The sequence below is a fragment of the Apteryx rowi genome, unplaced genomic scaffold, assembly GCF_003343035.1.
Source record: "Apteryx rowi isolate R43461 unplaced genomic scaffold, aptRow1 scaffold_991, whole genome shotgun sequence".
Classification (NCBI taxonomy): Eukaryota; Metazoa; Chordata; class Aves; order Apterygiformes; family Apterygidae; genus Apteryx; species Apteryx rowi.
The window spans coordinates 125,230-144,564 of NW_020451306.1; the positions used below are offsets into that span (position 1 = coordinate 125,230).

The 19,335-nt window shown below is 48.6% G+C and overlaps 1 protein-coding gene across 1 annotated transcript in view; it reads left to right on the forward strand.

Annotated features, from left to right (window-relative positions):
• The window catches only part of OTOF (otoferlin), a gene marked incomplete at its 3' end in the record, with an annotated part of 98,449 nt that overhangs the window by 8,397 nt on the left and 70,717 nt on the right, over positions 1–19,335 (forward strand). The window contains exon 3 of the mRNA XM_026055363.1: positions 13,903–13,991. Coding sequence (XP_025911148.1) covers positions 13,903–13,991 — 89 coding nt within the window. The remainder of the gene's footprint in view (positions 1–13,902; positions 13,992–19,335) is intronic.

Genomic DNA, 19,335 nt, shown 5'->3' on the forward strand with positions numbered 1-19,335 from the left:
CGCTGAGCTGGTTTTGCTGTTCGCTCTGGTGCCTGGAGAGGGGAGGGATTCCCATGGCAAAAACAGCTACTATCAGGGACAGAGGAAAAAGTAGTTATAGACGAAGAGCTCAAATCTCAGTGYGTTGGTATCTCTGTTTTCTGCTCCAGGGTTTCCCCATGCAGGTGCCAAACAGGTCTCTTGTGGGGGGGACCATAAGGGCAGTGACCTGGCTGAGGCTGAGGCTGTGGGATGCCTCCGACATGGAAACAGCTGAGCTAATCAGGATCTACAGCCCCCCCTGTTCCCCACGGGATAAAATCCTGCCGTGATCCCAGCAGCTTGACTTAGGTTTATGTCTGCCTTTCCCCYCCGCCACAGCGTTATTGTGTCCCAGCACAAACAGGGCTGGTGCATTTGGGAAATGATTAATTAAAAAWATATATATATATCCATGTTGTTTGCACTGAAGTTTCAGGAAAAAAATTGCTTGTAGCCACTGGGCAAATACTGCTGGACTTGTGGCTCTCCTCTTCCTTGCATAAACGGGAAGAACTCCTGAGTTCAGGCCCTTGTCACAAATTCCCCRTTCTTCATTTATTCGCAAACAGCCTGACAGACTCCCCCCTCCCCGACCCCTTCTGCATTCCTCAAATCACACCAGGTARCAAGCCAGTTTGTTTGCTTTTGACTGTCTTTTGGTGCAAATGGGAAGATGTATGGGCTTTTAGCTCTCAGCTTTGGGCTTGCARAGGAAGAGAAGAAGGAATTGAAACCCAGATTCTGTGTGGTTTTGAAATGCAGCTTTGTCTTCAGCAGTTATCTTGCAAATATTCTGAGAAGATTGAAATAAGGTCACCCACACAAGCAGGGAATAGAGATGCTGCTAAGAAGTCACATTCAAAATGGGAATACGTATTCAAAAGAGAATGAATGTTTCCTTTGATTGTTTTGTGTTGCTCAGAGAAGTTAACCCGCTCCCAGGGGCTGGAGAATGCAGGAGGCTGTGGGGAATATTGAGATCTTYAAACTCTTTATCACTTTCTAAAGCTTTTCCACCTTAAGAAAATAAGCTTTCATCCTGGTTCCAGGTGGGGGTTATGTTTGTGGGGTGATAAATCCCATGGCGTTCCCATCTTGTGCAGCTAGAAGCATACTCAGCTCCTCTGGCCCCTCTTGGTGCTCCAGCACGGTGTGGTCCAAGCCCCATTCCCACCCTGGCTGGGGAGACTGGATGATAAACAGCAGTGGAGCTGTGCCAGACCAGTCTGGAGCAAACCCCTCTTCTCTGGGGCTGGGTTTGCAGAGTTGGTCCGTGGTTTCTGAGCCCTGCTGCTAACCCAGGTAAMGGACTGACCTTCAAATTACAGATGGAGATGGGCGCCTGTCCAGAGACCCTTTCGACCCAGTCTAGAGATCAGGTCCAACCATGAGATAACACGCTCTGCCATTAGGGATAGCCCTTGCCCCAAGTTTTAGGGGAAGATCTTAATCTTCTTGCACTCCCCTAAATTGCCAGGGAGGATAAAGGGAAGGGGAAACCCAGGAGAGCAAGGGCACGTCAGGGTGGACTCCCCCTCCACTGCCTCCGGGGTTGCGTGGGATTAAGGATGCACAGCAAGGACGTTAACTGGAGGAGGTTCTCCAACCACTCTCCTATGAAGCAGAGTCAGCTGTGGGGAAGCTGCTCGTGTTAATGGGATGCCAATTTCCATAGATGTGCACAGGGTAATTTGATATTATAATAATTGACTTGAATAATAATGACAGAGATTCGCACTGATAGAGCTGCTTCTATCTCAAAACTCCCTGCGATTTCAGCACAGAGATCCTTCCCTGCCCTGTGCTGAAGGGCTGGAGGCAGGAGAAGCACCCGTTCAGCTCGCAGTTTCAGGCTTGTTGCTGTCATGGGACACCAGATGCGCGTTGCTCTGAACGCTTGGTGCTGTACAACGATCTGGGAGCATCCCAACCAAGCTCTGAGCCACTCGTGGTCCCAGGCCATGTGCAGAAGAGGATGGAAACAGATGCACATCGTGAAGACAGAGGCTGTAGAGCTTAAAGGAGAACAGTTGTAAGAAAGCCTTGAACTGTAGGTGTATACTAGGACTCTATAGWGTGCATCGTATTTTTGTCTAGTGCCTCTTGCCGCATGTGTGGGGGTGAGTCTCACACTGTTCCCATATCTGTCATGCTTGTAACAGTTCCCAGCGCGAGTGCCTCGCTGCAAACCTGGTTAAAATCAGCCTGGTAGTATCTACGCAGTGAATYGCAGCAAAGTGAGACAAGTTGATCTGGAGCAACCTTGTGTGCCTGCACCAAGCTTTGGGCTCTTCTTGTCTCCTTGTGCTGGGTGATGAGTGATGCATCAGCAGCAGTTAGGCTTCCCCCATGTCCCTGCTTGTCCACCTTGCAAATACCCTGATTTGCTCCACGAACCACTTGGCTCCATCCAAGAGGAAACTTCAACATGATTAAGAGGTTGCTTTGCGCCTGGGACGAAGGCCAACATCTAGTGCAGACAGAGATTGCTTCGGAGCGCACAGCTGGTGTGCAGCGTGGATGCGGTCCCTGCATGCCACTTACTCCAGGGCTTGGGACTTGCCAAAAGTGTGAATAATCCCACTGGCTTTTAAATTAAGCACATTCTTAAGTCTCTTGTGTGCTCATGCCCTGAAAAACTATCCCCTCAGTTAGGCTCGTATCCTTTGGAAATCCTCTTCTGTCTCTGAGGTTGGCATCATCTTTCACATTATGTCTGCACATTAGCTTGTTTCTCCTTTCCTCGCTTAAGCTGTCACCAGGCCAATCCAGACATATTCAGCTCCTTTTCAGTCCCCTGGCTGTTATTATGGCTCAGCCGTGTCTCTGCAGCACTGCCGTGGCATTGATTTGGCAGGCTGAGACGCCTGTGCTCCTGCTTTCCTGGAGGTGACATGGGGACAAAGCCATGGGGCCGCCTGACAAGGAGTTCCTCTTGTTCCCCTTCAACTTGAAAGAGTCCACAAAGCTTTTGGCAGACCAAGGAGGAAGAACAAAGCCGCCAGTGAGAAAAATCAGCCAGATGATACTTCATCCTAGATAACACACTCCTAAATTTCACCAGAATTCTTCAAAGGGGTCCTGAGCTGACCTCAGAGATGAATAATGACATTTTGTTCATGAAAAAATGTTCTGGAAAACATCTCTCATGGTGTCCTGATATGTCTCCCTCCAGGTGAGCTGTCACAGCAACTCACGTTACAGCAGTGTGATGCATCAGGGGACTTGTAGTCCTCCTGAGGAGCTGAACTTGTTATGGGGAGAGTAGAGGTGGGAGGAGAGGATTTCATCCTGCCTAACTCTCAGTGCCCACCAGCTCTATCTCAGCAAGTCACCCCAGGATCCCAGCACAGCAAGTGGCGCATCATGTACCTACTGCAGATGTATCCCGTGGTTCCTACTCTAATGATGGGGACGGATGTGACTCCCATCCTAAAAGAACTGGTTTCTCTGCACAGGGTCTAACTGATCACCCTGGATGGGCATAGCTGCTCCATGCACCGTTCAGTTGCTTAAACATGTGCCTAATGCTACGTCAGACACGCAGCTTCTGCTTTAGCATCCATACCATGATACTGTCCAACCGGCCCAAAACAAAATAGTTTGTTGAGTTCTGATAGCACACAGTGAGCAATATTGAAAACACATTTTCTCTGGGCAGGAAAAAATACAGGGAACTATCAATGAGCTCTACATTACTGCAATTTGGAGGGAAAGGCAAACCTACATTCCTGGGTTCACCTTTCCAGCTCTGCTGGTGACCGGCTGTGAATTCAGCCAAATCTGCAAGATTAGACCAAATGGGCCTTGGCTTCTGCATACGTTGAAATGGGGATGATGCTGTTTGCCCTGCTCTGTAAGTTGCTCAGAGCTCTATAAGAGCAGTAATACCGACAGTGTAACGCTGCCACACGCGGAGAAGCTGAACGGAGGTCCCTGCTAGCGCACAGCTGATAATTGGGGCTGGATGGAGCTGTCTTCAGGAGGAACAGGCTGGATGCTTGCTTAGGTGCATCCTTCTTACCATGCAGTGCAGAGCACAAGCCACACCAGAAAAAATGCTAGAGAGGTGCAGCCCTGTTTCCTCCTTTTCTATTAAATCTCTCATTATCTTGTGTCACTGAAGGACTCTCTGATGCAATGGCCGTGATASAGGTGTGGACACTGGAGTGACAAGAAATCTGTCACGAAGTAGTAAACGTGTCTTGCATTGCCTGTAGTAATTAGCTGACAGGACTGTCTGGGAAAGCAGATATTTCTGTTTGGGTTGTATGCACACATGGCAAATCATCGTGCCATTGACGACAAGTCCAGCTGGCAGGTTTTATTGGCAGCAGTCACTATGCTTGGCAAGTAACCTCAAGGGATAGGCAGAAGGGGCATGCCCGTCCTCTGCATATGTCCACGTCCAAGCGTAGCAATTAGCAACATCCTGGCAGGGAGCTGGCGAATCCTTGCTGCTGGGGAAGCCGAAGGGAGCGACCAATGTGTGGCACGGACGGCTTGCGCCTAGCAGCCTTCCCGGCCCTTACTCTGCAGCCAGAGCTGCAAGGGGAAGACGGTTGTGTAAGATTTAAAGCACRGGAGATTTATGCAACATCTCGGATATTGAGCCAGGGACGGGACCTGCGGGGAGCACCACGAGGAGAAAGGCGCCGTGCCCGGTATGAGGCTCAGCCCCACGTGTTCCCCCATGCAGTGAAGTGATGGGTGCATACGGGCTGCAATATTCGTGGTGCAAAAAAATGATGCTCTCTCTTCCAGATGGGCAGTGTCCTCTCACCGGAGCAGTATCCAGGGGTGTCAGCTCACTCATGGAGATAGGATTGCTCCATGACCCAGCCTCTATGATTATTTTGCCATTAACTGCTAGGCAAAGGGGACCACCTGTGATGCCAACTGCATCCTGTTAGCGATGAAAAGGTTGGAGGGTGATTCAGCAGCTGGGCTGCCAGCAGGGTGAGTTGCCTGGGTGCGCAGGAGACAAGAGTTTCAGCTCAGATGCAAATGGGGCGAGTTTCTCACCTCTTGGGGCAGGAGAGATGCAGGTTAGGGCAGGTTAGGGGTGGTGGTGCTGGACCGCAGCAAGGCGGGCTGCCAGCCACAGGGGCTCTGGAGAGATGGGATCCTGCACCGCAGCCCCAGCTGCACGCCGGAGAAATACTGAGCACTGCCTATGGCGTCAGCTTTGGGGCACTGCATGATTTAGGAAAGTTAAAGACAAATGGGAGGGTCTGCCTGTCCTCCAGCAAACCCACCTGGCTTGCACTTCCCCTCTGCAAAGCCCGATGCATTATCAGAGACACTCGCAGTTTTAGTCCTTCTTTAACTTTCTCGTTCTCCCAGAATATTGCAACGAGTTTAATGTCAGCCAGGTGAGAGAGGTGGGGTAATATTTCACATTACTCTTCAATTATCTGCGCGCTCTCAGGGTGCTCAGGTGGCTCCTTGGAGCACCGATCCTATACGAACCAGAAGCCTCAGAAATCACCCCATTTCCCCCTGCTTTCCCCTCGATGGGGCAAAATGATGACCTTGTGCTGGGATTGGGGGGGGGGTTGGATGGGGGATTTTCTTATCCAATGTCTGGGGAAGGCTTTTGCAACCAAACTGGCTCTGGGAGGGGACATGAAGTAGGGTGAGGATGAAGAGGATGCTCCCTGCCTTGTCTCAGGGCTAGGGACAAGCAGAAAATTATTACGTTCACGTGAAGCCAGAAGCTTTTTTGACGGAGTTAACAAGGACATCAGCCTTCCCTGCCACTACTTAACATTCATGAGAACCTGCTAGCAGGCTGAATTTGGGTTGCCCCAATGATTTCTATTTATTTGGTTTCATCTTTTTTTCTTTTCTTTTTTTTTTTTTTGCAATTATTTTTATTCATTGCTTAATGAATTATGCAAAACCTGTGCTTCTCCAGAGCTTGGGGAAGATAAGCTGCTGGCTACTCCTGAGGATAGATGCAGCTCTTTGGCTCTATTTTATGTAGTCAGGAACAGTTGTATTGTGTCCTGTTTGCATCCCAAATGGTTCCTTTTCGGAGGGCTTTGTCCTGCCGCTCTCCCACAACCACAGGAGGAAGCTATTGCTGAAGGAAAAGAAAAGTCTAGTAACGGTGCTGGACTTAGCCAGTTAAGTCCATGGCTATGTCTTATGTAATCTTAAATGTGGCCACGTAGTGATTCTTCCCATGACCAGTAGCCGTGACATCTTGGAAAGACACCTGTGTATCTTGGAAAGCCATGGGAGAGGGGTGGTGTCAGGACGTGTGTCCAGCAAAGGCTCCTAGGTGCTGCAAAAAAACCCAGCAGCTGTAAAAGGGGAGACATCGCTTGCCAAAGATGCCCTTTCCCAGTTCTCTTAAAAACAGCGTCGCTGGGAAGTGTCTGGCTTCTGCATTCTGCAACGGCATTTCTGTGTTTCTATCTTTTTTTTTTTCTTCGTTAATAAAACTGATAAATTGACCCAGCCAGCATCAATTGCTTAGCTTTCCACAGGACTTTTAATACGGCTTTTAACAATAAAACCAGCAAGGAGAATAAATAACCAGCCAGCAAGGGAAGGAAGAAAGGTAATGAAAGGAAGGGAGCTGTCGGGAGCGGACCCAGCACCGAGCAATGCCATGGTGATGGATGTGCTCCTGGGAAGCAGGGAGAGCATCCCAGAGGTGGTCAGCATGGTGCTGAGTCGCAGCCCGAAATGGGCTGGAGGGGGCAAGCAGGGTTGAAGGCAGTTGGACGGGAGGGAGGGCTCTGCTGTGGGCTGCAGCAGGGGATCCCAGCATTTTGGGGTGCACCTTGCACTTGCTCGCCTCCTGCCCTTCCTCTGCTCCTGCTGCTCCCCGGAGCCATCCCTGCCTGTTCCCTGCTGCGGGCTCAGAGGAGACGTGTTTGCAAACAGCCTTGGCGCTAGGAAGAGGCCAGCCTTGGCATTCGCTACCTTTGGGGGGACTCCTGGTGCGTGGACGGTTCCCTGCGTGTCCCACCCAGGGACTGGTGCAACAGGCAAGAGCAGCCTGGAGGCTGCTCTGACTGCAAAGCCGTCCCTGCTGCACCGCGTCCCCTGCACTGGTGCTTTCAGAAATGCAGCTGCAGCGGTCCGCAGCGAGGGCACCCGCCGCCTGAGCCTGGGCAGAGCCTGCCGCCGGGCAGTCCCCTCCGATGGGCTAGCGAATGTCCTCGCCTGGTGTTTCGGCAGCGGGAGGTCCCTGCTCCCTGAGGTCAGGCCTTGAGTCGATCAGCGGCTGCAAGTTGTTAATTTGCAGCTCCCTCGCTGCAGAAGAAATTAAACGTGATGGAATCGAGAGGGGGAACTGTTTGCTTTTCTCCTCTCCAAGGACTATCCCTTCTTCCTCTGTTTAAATTACCATGAAGTTTACATGGCATTTCAGATACGCCAAGGAGGGAGGGAGGAGAGCCGCTCACTGCTTTCTGGATGAACTTTTGGGCTCGACTGAGAAGGGCAGGGCATGTAATGCTGGCAGCTTTGCACCACTGCCAGCCTGCGATGGCTCAGAGACAGTCTTGCTGCAGCTGGACAGAACAGGGAAAATAAGGAATAGCAAGATCATGTTGGGCAGGGGAATGGAAGTGGTCTTTAGTCGTGCAAAGCTTCATTCCCCCGGGAACCTGGTAGTTATTAAGCAGGGTCAGATCAGCTCCATTCAGCTCTCTGCTTCTATCTCTCTTTCCATCTCTGCTAGCACCAGCACTGCTTTGCATGCACTTTGGATCTATGTGATGCTGCTCCAGCTGTGCAGCCCTCTCCTTCCCCCTGCCCCATCTGGCACACAGCTGGACTGGCACTGATGGAAACCTCTGGGATAGCTGTCCTTCAGGGATATTTTCCTCCTGACATCGGTAGTTAGAAGCTGGTGTGTGTCCTGAAGCAGGAGGGTTTACATCCCTGCCAGGCTCCCACTTGTGTCTATTTTATGCTGTTGTTTGGTGAGTCCTGGTGGTGGGTTAAACTGGGATGGCTGGTGCAAATACAGCTTCCAGGTTTCTGTTTTACCCCTCCCAGTGCGCGGGGCACTTCTGGGTTGCTGTAGCTCATGGGAAGCAGAAACTGGCCCTGCTTTGCTGTTGTGCGCGGAGATGTGAGCTGCGTCAGTGCTCAGCGCCCTGCTGAAGTGCAGAAGGGGAGAAGGGGACGGTCACCATGTGCTTCCAGAGGCCCTTCCAGTGTCATTCACCATGATTTGGTGATGCTGTGGGCCATCAAGACTGCCTGTTTGCACTGGATAAATTTAAAGTCTGTGGCTTTCACCCGACTATCTAAATCCATTRCTCTTGCGGAAGCAGAATGGCCATTGCCAGCTTTTAAACAGACACAAGACGCTTTCTAGCAGCAGCCTTCCAGCCTGCCTCTGAGCTATCCCCTGCTTCCCTGTCCCTGGAGTCCTCTGGCATTATTATGGATAATGGATTATTATGGATATACAGAGAAAAGCAGCCATTTAATGCAGCCTCATGCAAAGGTCAGGCTCTCACAGGAGGGGCTGCATTGAAAAGGACGGAGAAGGAACCTTAGTGCATGTCAAATTTAGGGAGCGCTTTTAGATTTGGGGGTGTATCACAGTTACTATTGCAGGTGGATTTTAGTGGCTTAGGGGAAAGCAGTTGAATGCAAGCTTGAGAGTTAATGTATGCTTCTGCTGCTGGATTGCTCTACAGGTACAGGCATGCTGGCTTGTGTTAGCTTCTCAGGCTGCATTAAATGCCACACAGTGTTTTGCTTCAGTGCAGGCGCTTCGAATTGAGGAAGGAAAGTGGTCCCTCAGGGCCTGTTATAAATTAACCGAGAAAACTTCAGCTCCAAACATTTACCCTCTTTGGTCACTTGCATGGAGGGCAGCGCTCTGCAGAGACGTTAAGGCAAAGAAAATCTGTTTGCAAAGGGACGAGGATGCGTGAATGCAGCGCAGGTCCTTGGGTGACCTGCAGCCGACTTGGCAGCAGCGACATGAACTTGCAATGAGAAAATGTGCTCTCTGGGAGAGCCGGCGCTACGTGCTTTTAGCCCAAAGCCCATCTCGGGTCTCCCTTCTGGACACTTGTGGTCTGGGCTTAGGGCATTGCTTTGCCCCGAGCCTTGCACCTCGTTGCACGCTGCGGGTCCAGTCTGAAGCAACGCACAGAGCGAGACAGAGCAGGTTGCAGAAATGTTCTCACACCGTGTTACTCTGACCTGCACCAAAGACACACATTTCCCTTAGGAGAAGGATGCAGCTCCACACTCGGATTATTTTGGCTCTTTTGGGAAAAATGCAGTTCTGATTAGTTGCAAACAACGCTGCCTTGGCAGACTGTGGCTTCAGCGTGAGGGTAGTTCCCTCGATGCATCTCCAGAGGCAGCAAGGGTTGAAATCAGAGGGAGCTGCTAAAAGGCTAAATGAAAGAGTTTTGGTAACTGCTTAATTTGGTGGGCAAAGGTTGAACAAGAGCCGAGGCCAGATTGCTGAAGCTGATGAATTTAAAGTAGAAATGTGGTGCAAATGTTTACCACCGAAGATAATCATCTGTGGAAGCTACTTATCTGGAAGCATAATTAATTGTTGCTTGCATTCTGGGATATCTTCTTTTTTTTTTCCTCTCCCTTCACAAAACACACTCTGATTCAGCCACAAGGCATCTGTATTTTAGAAGCCTCTGAGTGAAACATGAAAACCCGTGGCCTGGGTTATATAAGAGGCCAGGCTGTGTGACTCTAATAATCCTTTCCAGGCTTAAAAAGTCTATCTTAGGGAAAAAAAAAATCAGCTATAAACTCGTTCCTTTGAGTTGTTTTTTTTTGCTGCTAGAGCTGCTGTGGCTGCGGTGATTGTAACTCAGAGATAAGCACAGAGACTTTCATTTCCATCAGTCTCCTATTTTGCAGCCTCCTTGATGCAGTCAGGTTCACTCGTTATTGTCAGACTTACTCCCACGATGTGCTAGACATGGCCCAGACTCTCAAGATCCCATATCCACATCTCCAAAGAGCTCAAAACCAAACAACAGTCAAGAGATGCGCACAGCAGCCGAAGGGAGAGCAACGAGTAGAGTAAGTGCTGCGGGGTTCACCGCTAGAAGCATGGAAAAATGGATCTGTGAAATGAACGGGAAACAGGGTGGGGTACCACAAACCAGTTCGTTAGGCGGTTAGATTTAAGGCATATAGGCTTGGCTAGATAGACTCTGTCCAGAAAGAGTGTGGGCCCCCAAAGCGTGAGTCATGACTTGGTTTGTACGCTGCAAGTGCTAAAAGTTTCTCTGATGACAGAGAGCCCAGACAAACTGGATTTGATTTAAGTAAGCAACCTCTAGGCGTCTAAGTCAGGGTGGAGGAATCCTGCCCCTTTCTTTGAACCACAAAACTGAGGGCATTTCGTGTGGATTCTATCCTAAATGATTTAGCCAAATCCAGGGGATCTGCAGCAGAATTCAGATCTCAGAGTCCTTTTCTGAGGTCCAACCCCAAGAATCCTAGTTGCACCCCAGGAATGGTTTATTTCTGACAGCAGAAAATGATTCCCTATATTGCATTTGCCAAGATTTTAGCCAAAACTCTTAAGTGCCTTAAGCAAATTGCATTAGAGGCTCCGCAAATGTGATCCTCTCTGGAGACGGTCTCTTTCTGGAGCTGGAAAGCTGGCTAGGCAATGCCGCTACTCTTCCCAGGGCTGGAGACCTCCTCCAACAGCAGCGAGGGCACACAGGGAGGCACGTGTGTGCCCCAGACCAAAAATAATTAAGGGGAAATAGCAATGCAGAAATGTTCCCAGGATAATACATCGCTGTCTCGGAGCACGGCAGATTGGAGCTTGCTCCTCTGCATCACGTTTCCCTTTCTGGTCCCCTGCTGTGCCCAACCTCCTGCCATCCCGTACTGCAGAAGCAGGCGCTCTCTCGGGTATGCATTGCTTCAGCATTTGCTCTCTGGCTGTGTATGGGCTGCAGCATCAACACCCCTGAACAGGCTTCCTGAAGCAGAAAGCTCTCAGAAAGGCAGTTCTGTGGGGAACTTGGGAGTCTTTCTGGGCCACTGCACTTTCCAAGTGACCTTATTTGCTATTTTGCTTCCTGACAAACCATTAACAGAGAAGGGGGTGCCTACCTTTATATCCGCACCTTACCCTGGTAGCCACACCTGAGGCCTGGGATCGGCTTACTGGAGAAGACCTAATTGCAGACCAGGACTTCACTGTGCTTGGTTTTGTACGTGCACACAGAGCAAGGGATAGCCTCTGTCCTCTGCATGTATAGCCCAAGAAACGGGGAACAGAGACTTCCCCAAATTCATTTGCGACGGAGGCAGGGATATGCACTCATTCTGGTTCCTCCCCCAGATTTGGTCTATGGATAAGTAGAGGATTATATTTTCAAGGGAGACTTCCTGGTGACTCCTTAAAAGGTCAGACAGAAATGCACCAGAGTCACCTCCTACTGGTGATGTTTCCTTTGAACCAGCTACCCCAACTTCCAGGACAACCGCTCCTGAATCCCAGCTTGTTGCCAGAGCCAGGCTAGAAACCTAGGCCACTTTTCCCCCAGTGAGACTGAAGGTCCTAGCTGTGTTCAGGACTTGAGCTCAGCTGGGGTTTCATGAAGAGCCTCAGGACTTCCTTTAAAGTCTTGCTCCTGAGTCAGATGTGTGGGAGTGGAAAAGCACCTGTGCTTGGACTGCGGTTTATTCTTCTCTAGAGACAGCAGGGTCTGTCCTGTAGTAGCCAAGGGCTGAGGATACAGAGTAAAGTTGAGGCTATATTGACATGATGAGGATGCACAGACAGAGCATCAGGAAGGGCCAAGAGGATCCAGGCAGAAATCATGTTCCTTGCGCTTGGGCCTTTTCTCTCTGTGTCAGAAGCAATCAGAAGTCCTGATCCTAGAAAATCAGCTTATCAAATAGTAAATTGTTATTATCATTAAAAATTAAGAGTTTGGCCCTTGAAAAGGCTTAACCCTGAAATCCACCTATTGATCTCTTCAGCCACTTCTGGGGCAGACCCTGGAAACGTCACCTGCTGGTGCAAAGTAAGATGGGAAGTCCTCTGTCTGGATGAAACTGCAAATAATAGATGGGACCAGTTTAACATCTAGAAGACTGTGGATGTCGATGGGCTCCTGCTGTGATCATGCATGGTGGGCTCTGTCCTCTTCACTGCAGGGTCTCTGAGGGTCATGGTGGAAAAGAGCTTGTTGGGGGAAAGAGCACCTGGTACTGAACCATCTACTCCCTTGTCCAGGCACTGTGTGCTTTGGCTGTCCACCTGCACCCACTGGACAGTCGGGATATGACAACTTCTCAGGAGTGGTGACAGGAGGAGGGAACAGGCATCCACTGAATGAATCTTGGGATTACTGCCTGCATAACTGTGCTGTTTATCAACCTAGCTAGTACTGGCTTATTGAGCATCAAAGAAGTGGGAGGAAACAAGCAGAGAACAATGTACCTGTTGTATGAGGAAAGCCTAAATTACATACTGGCTTCACCCCCGCGGTGGAGAAGTTAAAGTAAATGCAACTATAAAAAGAGGACGGAGGTGGTGGTAGGGAAGGTGAATCAGGAGGAAGTGCCTGGCCTGGTGTGCCAGGAATTTCACTGGTGTGAGGACCACCAGAGAGGACATCAGGGTGGCGGTCATCCCCTTGCAAATGTCCGTTGTGTGTCCCTTGCAACAAATTCCCCTGTGAAGTTGCCTGCAATCAGAGCCCTCCTCTGAGCAGGGACAGGCTGGAGAGCATTAGTACCATGTGCTCCAGGCAGTCTGCCCTGCTCGATGGAGTTGGCGTCTTCCCCAGGCTTAGTGTGGACAGGCTGAGACCCTGCTGTCGGATGCTCTGCCAGCTTATTCCTCTGGTTTCATATCCCTGGAGCATTTATGGGAGAGTAAGGGCCTTATTTGCAGGGTTTGATCATATGTTGTAGCTGCTTGTCACAGCAGCATTGGGCTGATATATCTGGGAGATCCCTTCTAATCTTCTGACCGCTGACAGTGACACATTGATAGAGCTATTGACTAGCACTGGGCTGCAAGCAGATGCTTGTGGGATGCCCCAAGAAGTGTCCTCACTGGGATATTCTCTGCAGTCTATCTGCCACCCCATCCCACCTAGGTTTACCGAGAAGCACCCTAACTGTTCTGCAAACATGGTATACAGCAGCTTTGCTGGGTACAGGGCCCTTGTTCCCATTCCTTGTGACAAGCAAAATGACATCACTATTGCGGGTCCATTTCTAGTTTTTTTCTTTTATATTTCAGTATTTTTTTTTCATTTGTTTCCTTGACTCACTGTAAAGAAAGTAAAGGGGAAAAGATTAGCTTACAAGACAAATGTTGGCGTATTTCTGAAGAGTCGCAAATTTCTTCCTGTAAAGTTGCTTGATAAACACTTTCCTTTCAAGACTTTGAATGCAATCCTGTCACGCCTTTAACTGACTTTAGGGATCTACCCTGCTGCATCAGCATCTGGGGAGTTGCGTTCCCACTCCCTCTGGCTCTGAGTCACTCAGCGCTGCTGCCTTCCTGCGATGCACTGAGAGCAGCTTGATCAAGAGTTTGCTCAGCTTCGGGAGGTCACAAGAGATCCATGACTGGGAAAACTGGATGAAGTTCCAGTGATTTAGGCTGACAGACTGATTTCTTGGCTTGGGGAGGGAAAAAAAATCTCCCAAAATGAAAGAGATATATATATATGTGTATGTGTATATATAAACACACACACAAACACACACACACACACACACACACACATATATATAGGGGCTGGAACGTGTCTCACTGTCAGTGGGCAGAGGGATAGTTAGCATTTTTCTATGGACCTCTCAGCTCAGTCTGCAGCGACTCTCCAGAAACTTAAACAAGCCTAACATCTCCATCCTATCCTTTCTCTGCAGATCTTCCGCTGGCCGGTTGCCAGCAATATTGACGGGAATGAGATCCTGGAGATCCAGGTGTTCAACTACAGCAAAGTCTTCACCAACAGGTGAGAGCGTGGTCTTCCCTTCCCTCCCACCCGTCCCACTCTGAGTCTGCTCCAGCTGGAAGAGGGAGCTCCTATTTGGGCTGGTGCCACTTTGGAGCCACATCCCTGTTTTGATCTGGAGACTGGAGGGTGATAAATGCATTGGTGATGTCTTCTGGGTAGGGCGAGCAAGGTCAGGTCCAATCTTTTCTTTTCTCTTTGTCTTTGAGCAACAATGATTCCCTGACATAGAGGGCAAAACGGGAATTTACACACTCAAATGCCTAAAGTTATAGACCAGATTTCATCTTCAACACTTCAGTAAACCACCTGTAAGCGTAGGCAGCTGATATAATGCCCCTGGAGTAATGTATCTCACTGAGTTAATTTGCTAATGGCTAGCAATGAGATCATGGTCATTTCCATATCTACGATTTTCCAGATCTATGATTTTCCATATCTATGATTTTTCAAAGGTGCTGTCATGTGATTCAATGCCATTTGCATGTGTTTAAGAGAAAATTAAGTATTTTAATTTGTTATCAAGGTGGAAGTTGAAACCTAAATTTAGGTCTGCAGCTTTGCAAATTCTGTGCTTGCTGGTTTGTCTTACTCCATTTGTATCCTAAGTTTTTCTCACCTAGACATTCTGATAGTTGCCAAAAGTTCTATATTATGTGCAATGTTATTAACATTTTTAATATTTTTTTCTGAGTTTTGCCCACAAATCAGTAATGAGCTTGAGAGAGGAAATGTTGTTTGTCCCTTCCGTTAACTTTAGTGTATTTGTCCTGGCTGTCATTGTAAAAATACAGGAGCATTTCACAAAAACGAGTGACATGAAGAGTCCTACAGACCTTTAACATTAAAGACAGGAAAGGAGAAAAAGATCTCTTGTTTCAAAGTTTGCAGGCTGCATCAACAGGCAGTTAATGGCCTAACCAAGGATAGAGGTTCTACTGAAGGGATTTGCTGCCTTTTCTGCTGTGGGGCTGCAGATCATCCCATGATCTTTCTTCTCCCATGAGCAATGGTTTCCAAAATAGAAGTCAAGTCTTCACAGGGACCCAGAAATGGGAATGGAAAAAAGTTTTGAGAATTGCTATGTGGAAAGAGGGGAACCCAGGCCACATGTAGTTGCGGTGCTGGTTCCCTGTGAGTAGGAGGAATTCACTCGGATGTGTGTTCAAAGGGATCAGTAGCTCCAGTGATAGCACTCATAGAAAATATGGATTAAAATGGTTGGGGCAAAATTACATCATGTACTTATGTTGCTAATCAATACTGCAGACTGTTTCACTGGCTTAAAAAGCCACCACCACTCCACTAAATGGTAGGAGCTCAGCCTTTCCCAAGCAAAAAGCAAAATGCTGCTAGAGGGGACTGAACTCACAGCCTTTGGCATCAGAAGCAGAGTCCTTCCCATGCAAGAAGGATATGCATCTATTGCAGGATACCACCCCAGTAGTTTGTGATCTGGGGCTCTCTGTTCCTTCCCAACCCTTTCCACCCTGCTGTCTATTCTTTTATAAATTCTTTCAGGGCCAGGGAAGGGTTCTTCCTTCTGTTTGGGCATTGCATTAACCATTGGGCCTGGATCCCAGGTGGGACATACACTGTTGTAATAATTTGTTGTAATGAATAATTATAGCAATGATTTTTGCCCTGAAATCCCATGTCTTCCCTGGCTGGAGTTCAGCAGGGTCTCCAGAACATCTCCCAAACACACAGATACATGTTCACTGCCAGCAAAAGCTTGCTTCAGAGCCAAAAAAGTGAAACTGTGAAGAGACAGACAGATGGCGTGCAGGGTGGGAATATTGAATATATGTGATTAAAAAAAAAAGAAAAAAGAAAACAACAAACTCCCAGAATTACCAATCTTTGTCCTGCTTTTTAAATGGGAGCTTAAGTAGCAGAAGGAAAGTTGAAAGAACTTGTTTTATTTGGTTGCTATCTGGGAGGAGGAAGGCAGCAGGGCTCCTTGCCTGAGCTCCCCAAGAGGTCTCAGCACAGCTGACCAATTCTGGTGGGGAATGGATGGCAGATACAGAAAAGAAGAGTGGCCCAGGGCTTGTGGCGAGATTTCTGCTCTGCCACAGGGTCCATACTTAGTGCAAGTCACTTCAAGCCGTGTTCAAACTGGTTGCTGTGGGCACTTACATTGAGATAGTGTGGCTATGGCAAGTTCGTGAGTGATGTCTACCCAGGGCACATGCAATAGATCTCAGCAGCCGTGAACTGTCCAAGGGACAGTGTGTGAATCGATTCCTTGGAGACTGTGCAGTCCAGAGGGGTGGATGGGAACCTGAGAGGAACAGATGCAGATCTGGGGCATTCACCTCCTTTGCTGCCTGGCTGTTGAGGACCAGTGTCATCTCCAGCCTCTGGAACCTGCTGTTTGTATTGCGTCTGTGCCGGCAGTGGTGCTTCTTTGGCTGGATGCTCCTTCAGTGCCTTCCTTGAGCTTGGACTCCCTTGGTCTGAGCAAGCAGCCTTCTTGCTCTGGGTACTGTTACTGCTGTGTAGTGTAATGTATATGTAGCCAAGGCAGGTTTATCGTAGCTGAGGGAATGGCTTTCCTGGAACAGGCTCACCTGGAGGATGCCTTGATGCTGCCCCGTTCCCCAGGGGCTACCTCTCCTATCTGCCCTCTCCCCATTGCTGTCCGGAGCTGTCTTCTCCCTTCTTGGGGTAGCAGGCAGCTCCTCCAGCTCCTGTGTGCTCTCCCCAACCTTGAGCTAGGTGACATGAAGGGACAGAGCAGCCCTCCGTCCATGACAGCATGAAGCTCCAGGGGAAACCTCATCCTAGGGTCTGAGGGATGCTTGAACTTTTAGAGACTCATGGGAATTAGGGAGGGCATGGCTCTCAGGATGGCCTTTGTGTCTCAGGGTAGGAGCAACCTGACCTAAAATATTTCTGGTACCTGCTTGTCCAACGTGTTCTTAAAAACCTCCATCTAGTTCTTCCTTACCTCTCCCCAGCTCTATAGATTGAAGAAAAAACATCTCTCTGTTCTCACCCATTCCTCCCCCGTTTATACGGTTATGGATCAATTGGCTGTTTATTCACCAGGTGTCATGCTGGGCTGCTATGCTGCGTGCTCAGCACACTCTTCAGAGCTGTTGTCTTTGTGGAAGTCCAGTCCACTTTCTGTCAGTCTGAGGTGCAAATGCTCCATCTCGAAAGTGTTTTTGGCTTGTGAGTGCCCCTTTTGCTTGGCTGAGGCACTTCTCAAGATCCTCGCGATTCTGTGTAGCTGCCTCCGTTCTCTCGTGATTGACTGCTCCATCAGTCTTCACATTACTTGAAAATTTTATTATAAATCATATAAATTTCTTTTTACATCTCAGTCACAGATGTAGTAATCATGGGCTTAATAGCAAAATTGCACTGTAACACTGTCACTCAAAGTTGATTCTCAACTGATTTCCTATTTTTAGGATTTCTCCATTAATCTGTTCTTGTTTCCCAGTGTGTAACATTAATAGCAGGCAGCACTAAACCAAACATTTTATAAGATTATATTCCTTTCATGCAGTTACTAGAAAAACTGATTTCAAAGAAGCAAACCAAGCTTGTTTTGACAGGCCCTATCTCCTCATAAAATTACCTTGAATGTCATTGATTACATTCCAGTTTTTAATTACTTATTCATTGAATTCTGTACAAGCTTTTCTATGATTCTCCTAGGATGGCTGCCAGGTTAGCCCAGCTCTCTCCAATCACCTTGTCTGAATACTTTGCTGTTCTGGGATTTCTCTATTGTTCCAATTTTCATTAAAAAATGGTATCAGTGGATCAGAGGGTGCCAGTTCTTTTATGATGATTACGCAGAAACTATCGCTGGCCTGTAACAATGAACAAAAAACATTTATCCAGCGGGTTCACCTGTTTTGCATCATTATGGGCTGGAAGAGGGACTGCTGCTCCTGTTTCTAGGATGCATTTGCCTTGAAAGGCAGAGTCTGTCCTTCCCAGCAGCGCTGGGTCCGGGTCCCAGTTCAAAGTCTCCTCTTGCCCTGCCACAGGCCGCAGCAGAACCAGCTCTGCTGCCCTGGGCTTGGCTTGGAGAAAACCTGCCCCTTCATGCAATGCGCCCGCGGTGTCCCCTCCATATGTGCAGGGCCGCTGCCTCATTCCTCCCTCCTTTCACTCTGATGTGGAAAAGCCCCTCTCCCTTGTCTGAGCAGTTTTCCCTGCTCTGACAGCAATTCCCTTTCTCTGGGAAGAAACCACCAAGCCAGGTCACCAGCCAGATTAGACCATAGGGCTCGGTTGGGTCCATCTTGCAGGGAACGTGCCTCTATTTATAGCAGGGACATAAATGCCCTGCCTTTACGGATCGAGCCTCTGGGCAGCCCAGAGGCTCGATCAGTGGCACTGGGCTAATTGCAGAATGAACGCAATCTTGATTAAGAGACGCACAGTAGTGGAGCATCTAGCATCTCCCTGAAGAGTCTTTTTTTGCAGAGTTTAATTACCTGCTCTCTCTTTCTCTGCTAAATTAAAAAGCCCTTCAGGTTAGGAACAGTTTCCTCATGGTGGCATTTTATAGACAATGGTAAAATGATCTCAGAAACATGCCCGTGGAAAATGAGTGTTCAATCTGTCTCTCAACAATTCATAGATAGCCAGCATGGTGTACTCCCCTTGCAACCTGGCCGTTTGTTTTGGGCCACTGGAGCAATCCTCTCTGCAGTCCAGGACGTTAAGCATGGGACTTTGTGTGCCTGACATGGGATCACCTCCCTGAGAGCAGTGAGGCTTTAAGGAGGCCCCATTTCTGCTCTGGTCTGGGTTGATTTCTGATTTGGATGAGTCAAGTCTCTTGAGAAATCAAAATCTCTCGGATGACATCATCACAGATACGGCATAGCAGGGCATGGTTTCTAGGCGTGGAGTCCTAAATTTAGCTTATTTCACTTTGCCATGATCTAGCAACGTTCAGATAGTCTGTAACTACGCTTCAGGCAAGGTACAGTAACTCTCACAGTTATTCAAAGTATCTCGAGTCTATTGATCTGCTGTGGCCACCCTCACTCATCCAATCCTGTCCTTCACGTCTGGCTGCATGAAGAGACAGAGAAACAAAGGAGACAAAAGCAATTATCGTTTCCTTTAAAAATAAAAAAAAAAACCCACAACAAACAACCAAACTTCTTTAGAAAAGACTACGGGGGGGGGGGAACTGTAAAAGGGATATGAACTAACAAACAAACAAAAACCAAGGTGATAAAAAGTGGAAAGTGAAAGGGAAACAGATGGACGATGTCGAGGAACTTAGAGCAGTTGTGGAAAGAGATTGAGTAAAGTGCTTTTTCAGCTGATCCATGTAGGAGGTGCCTTGTGAGGATCAGGA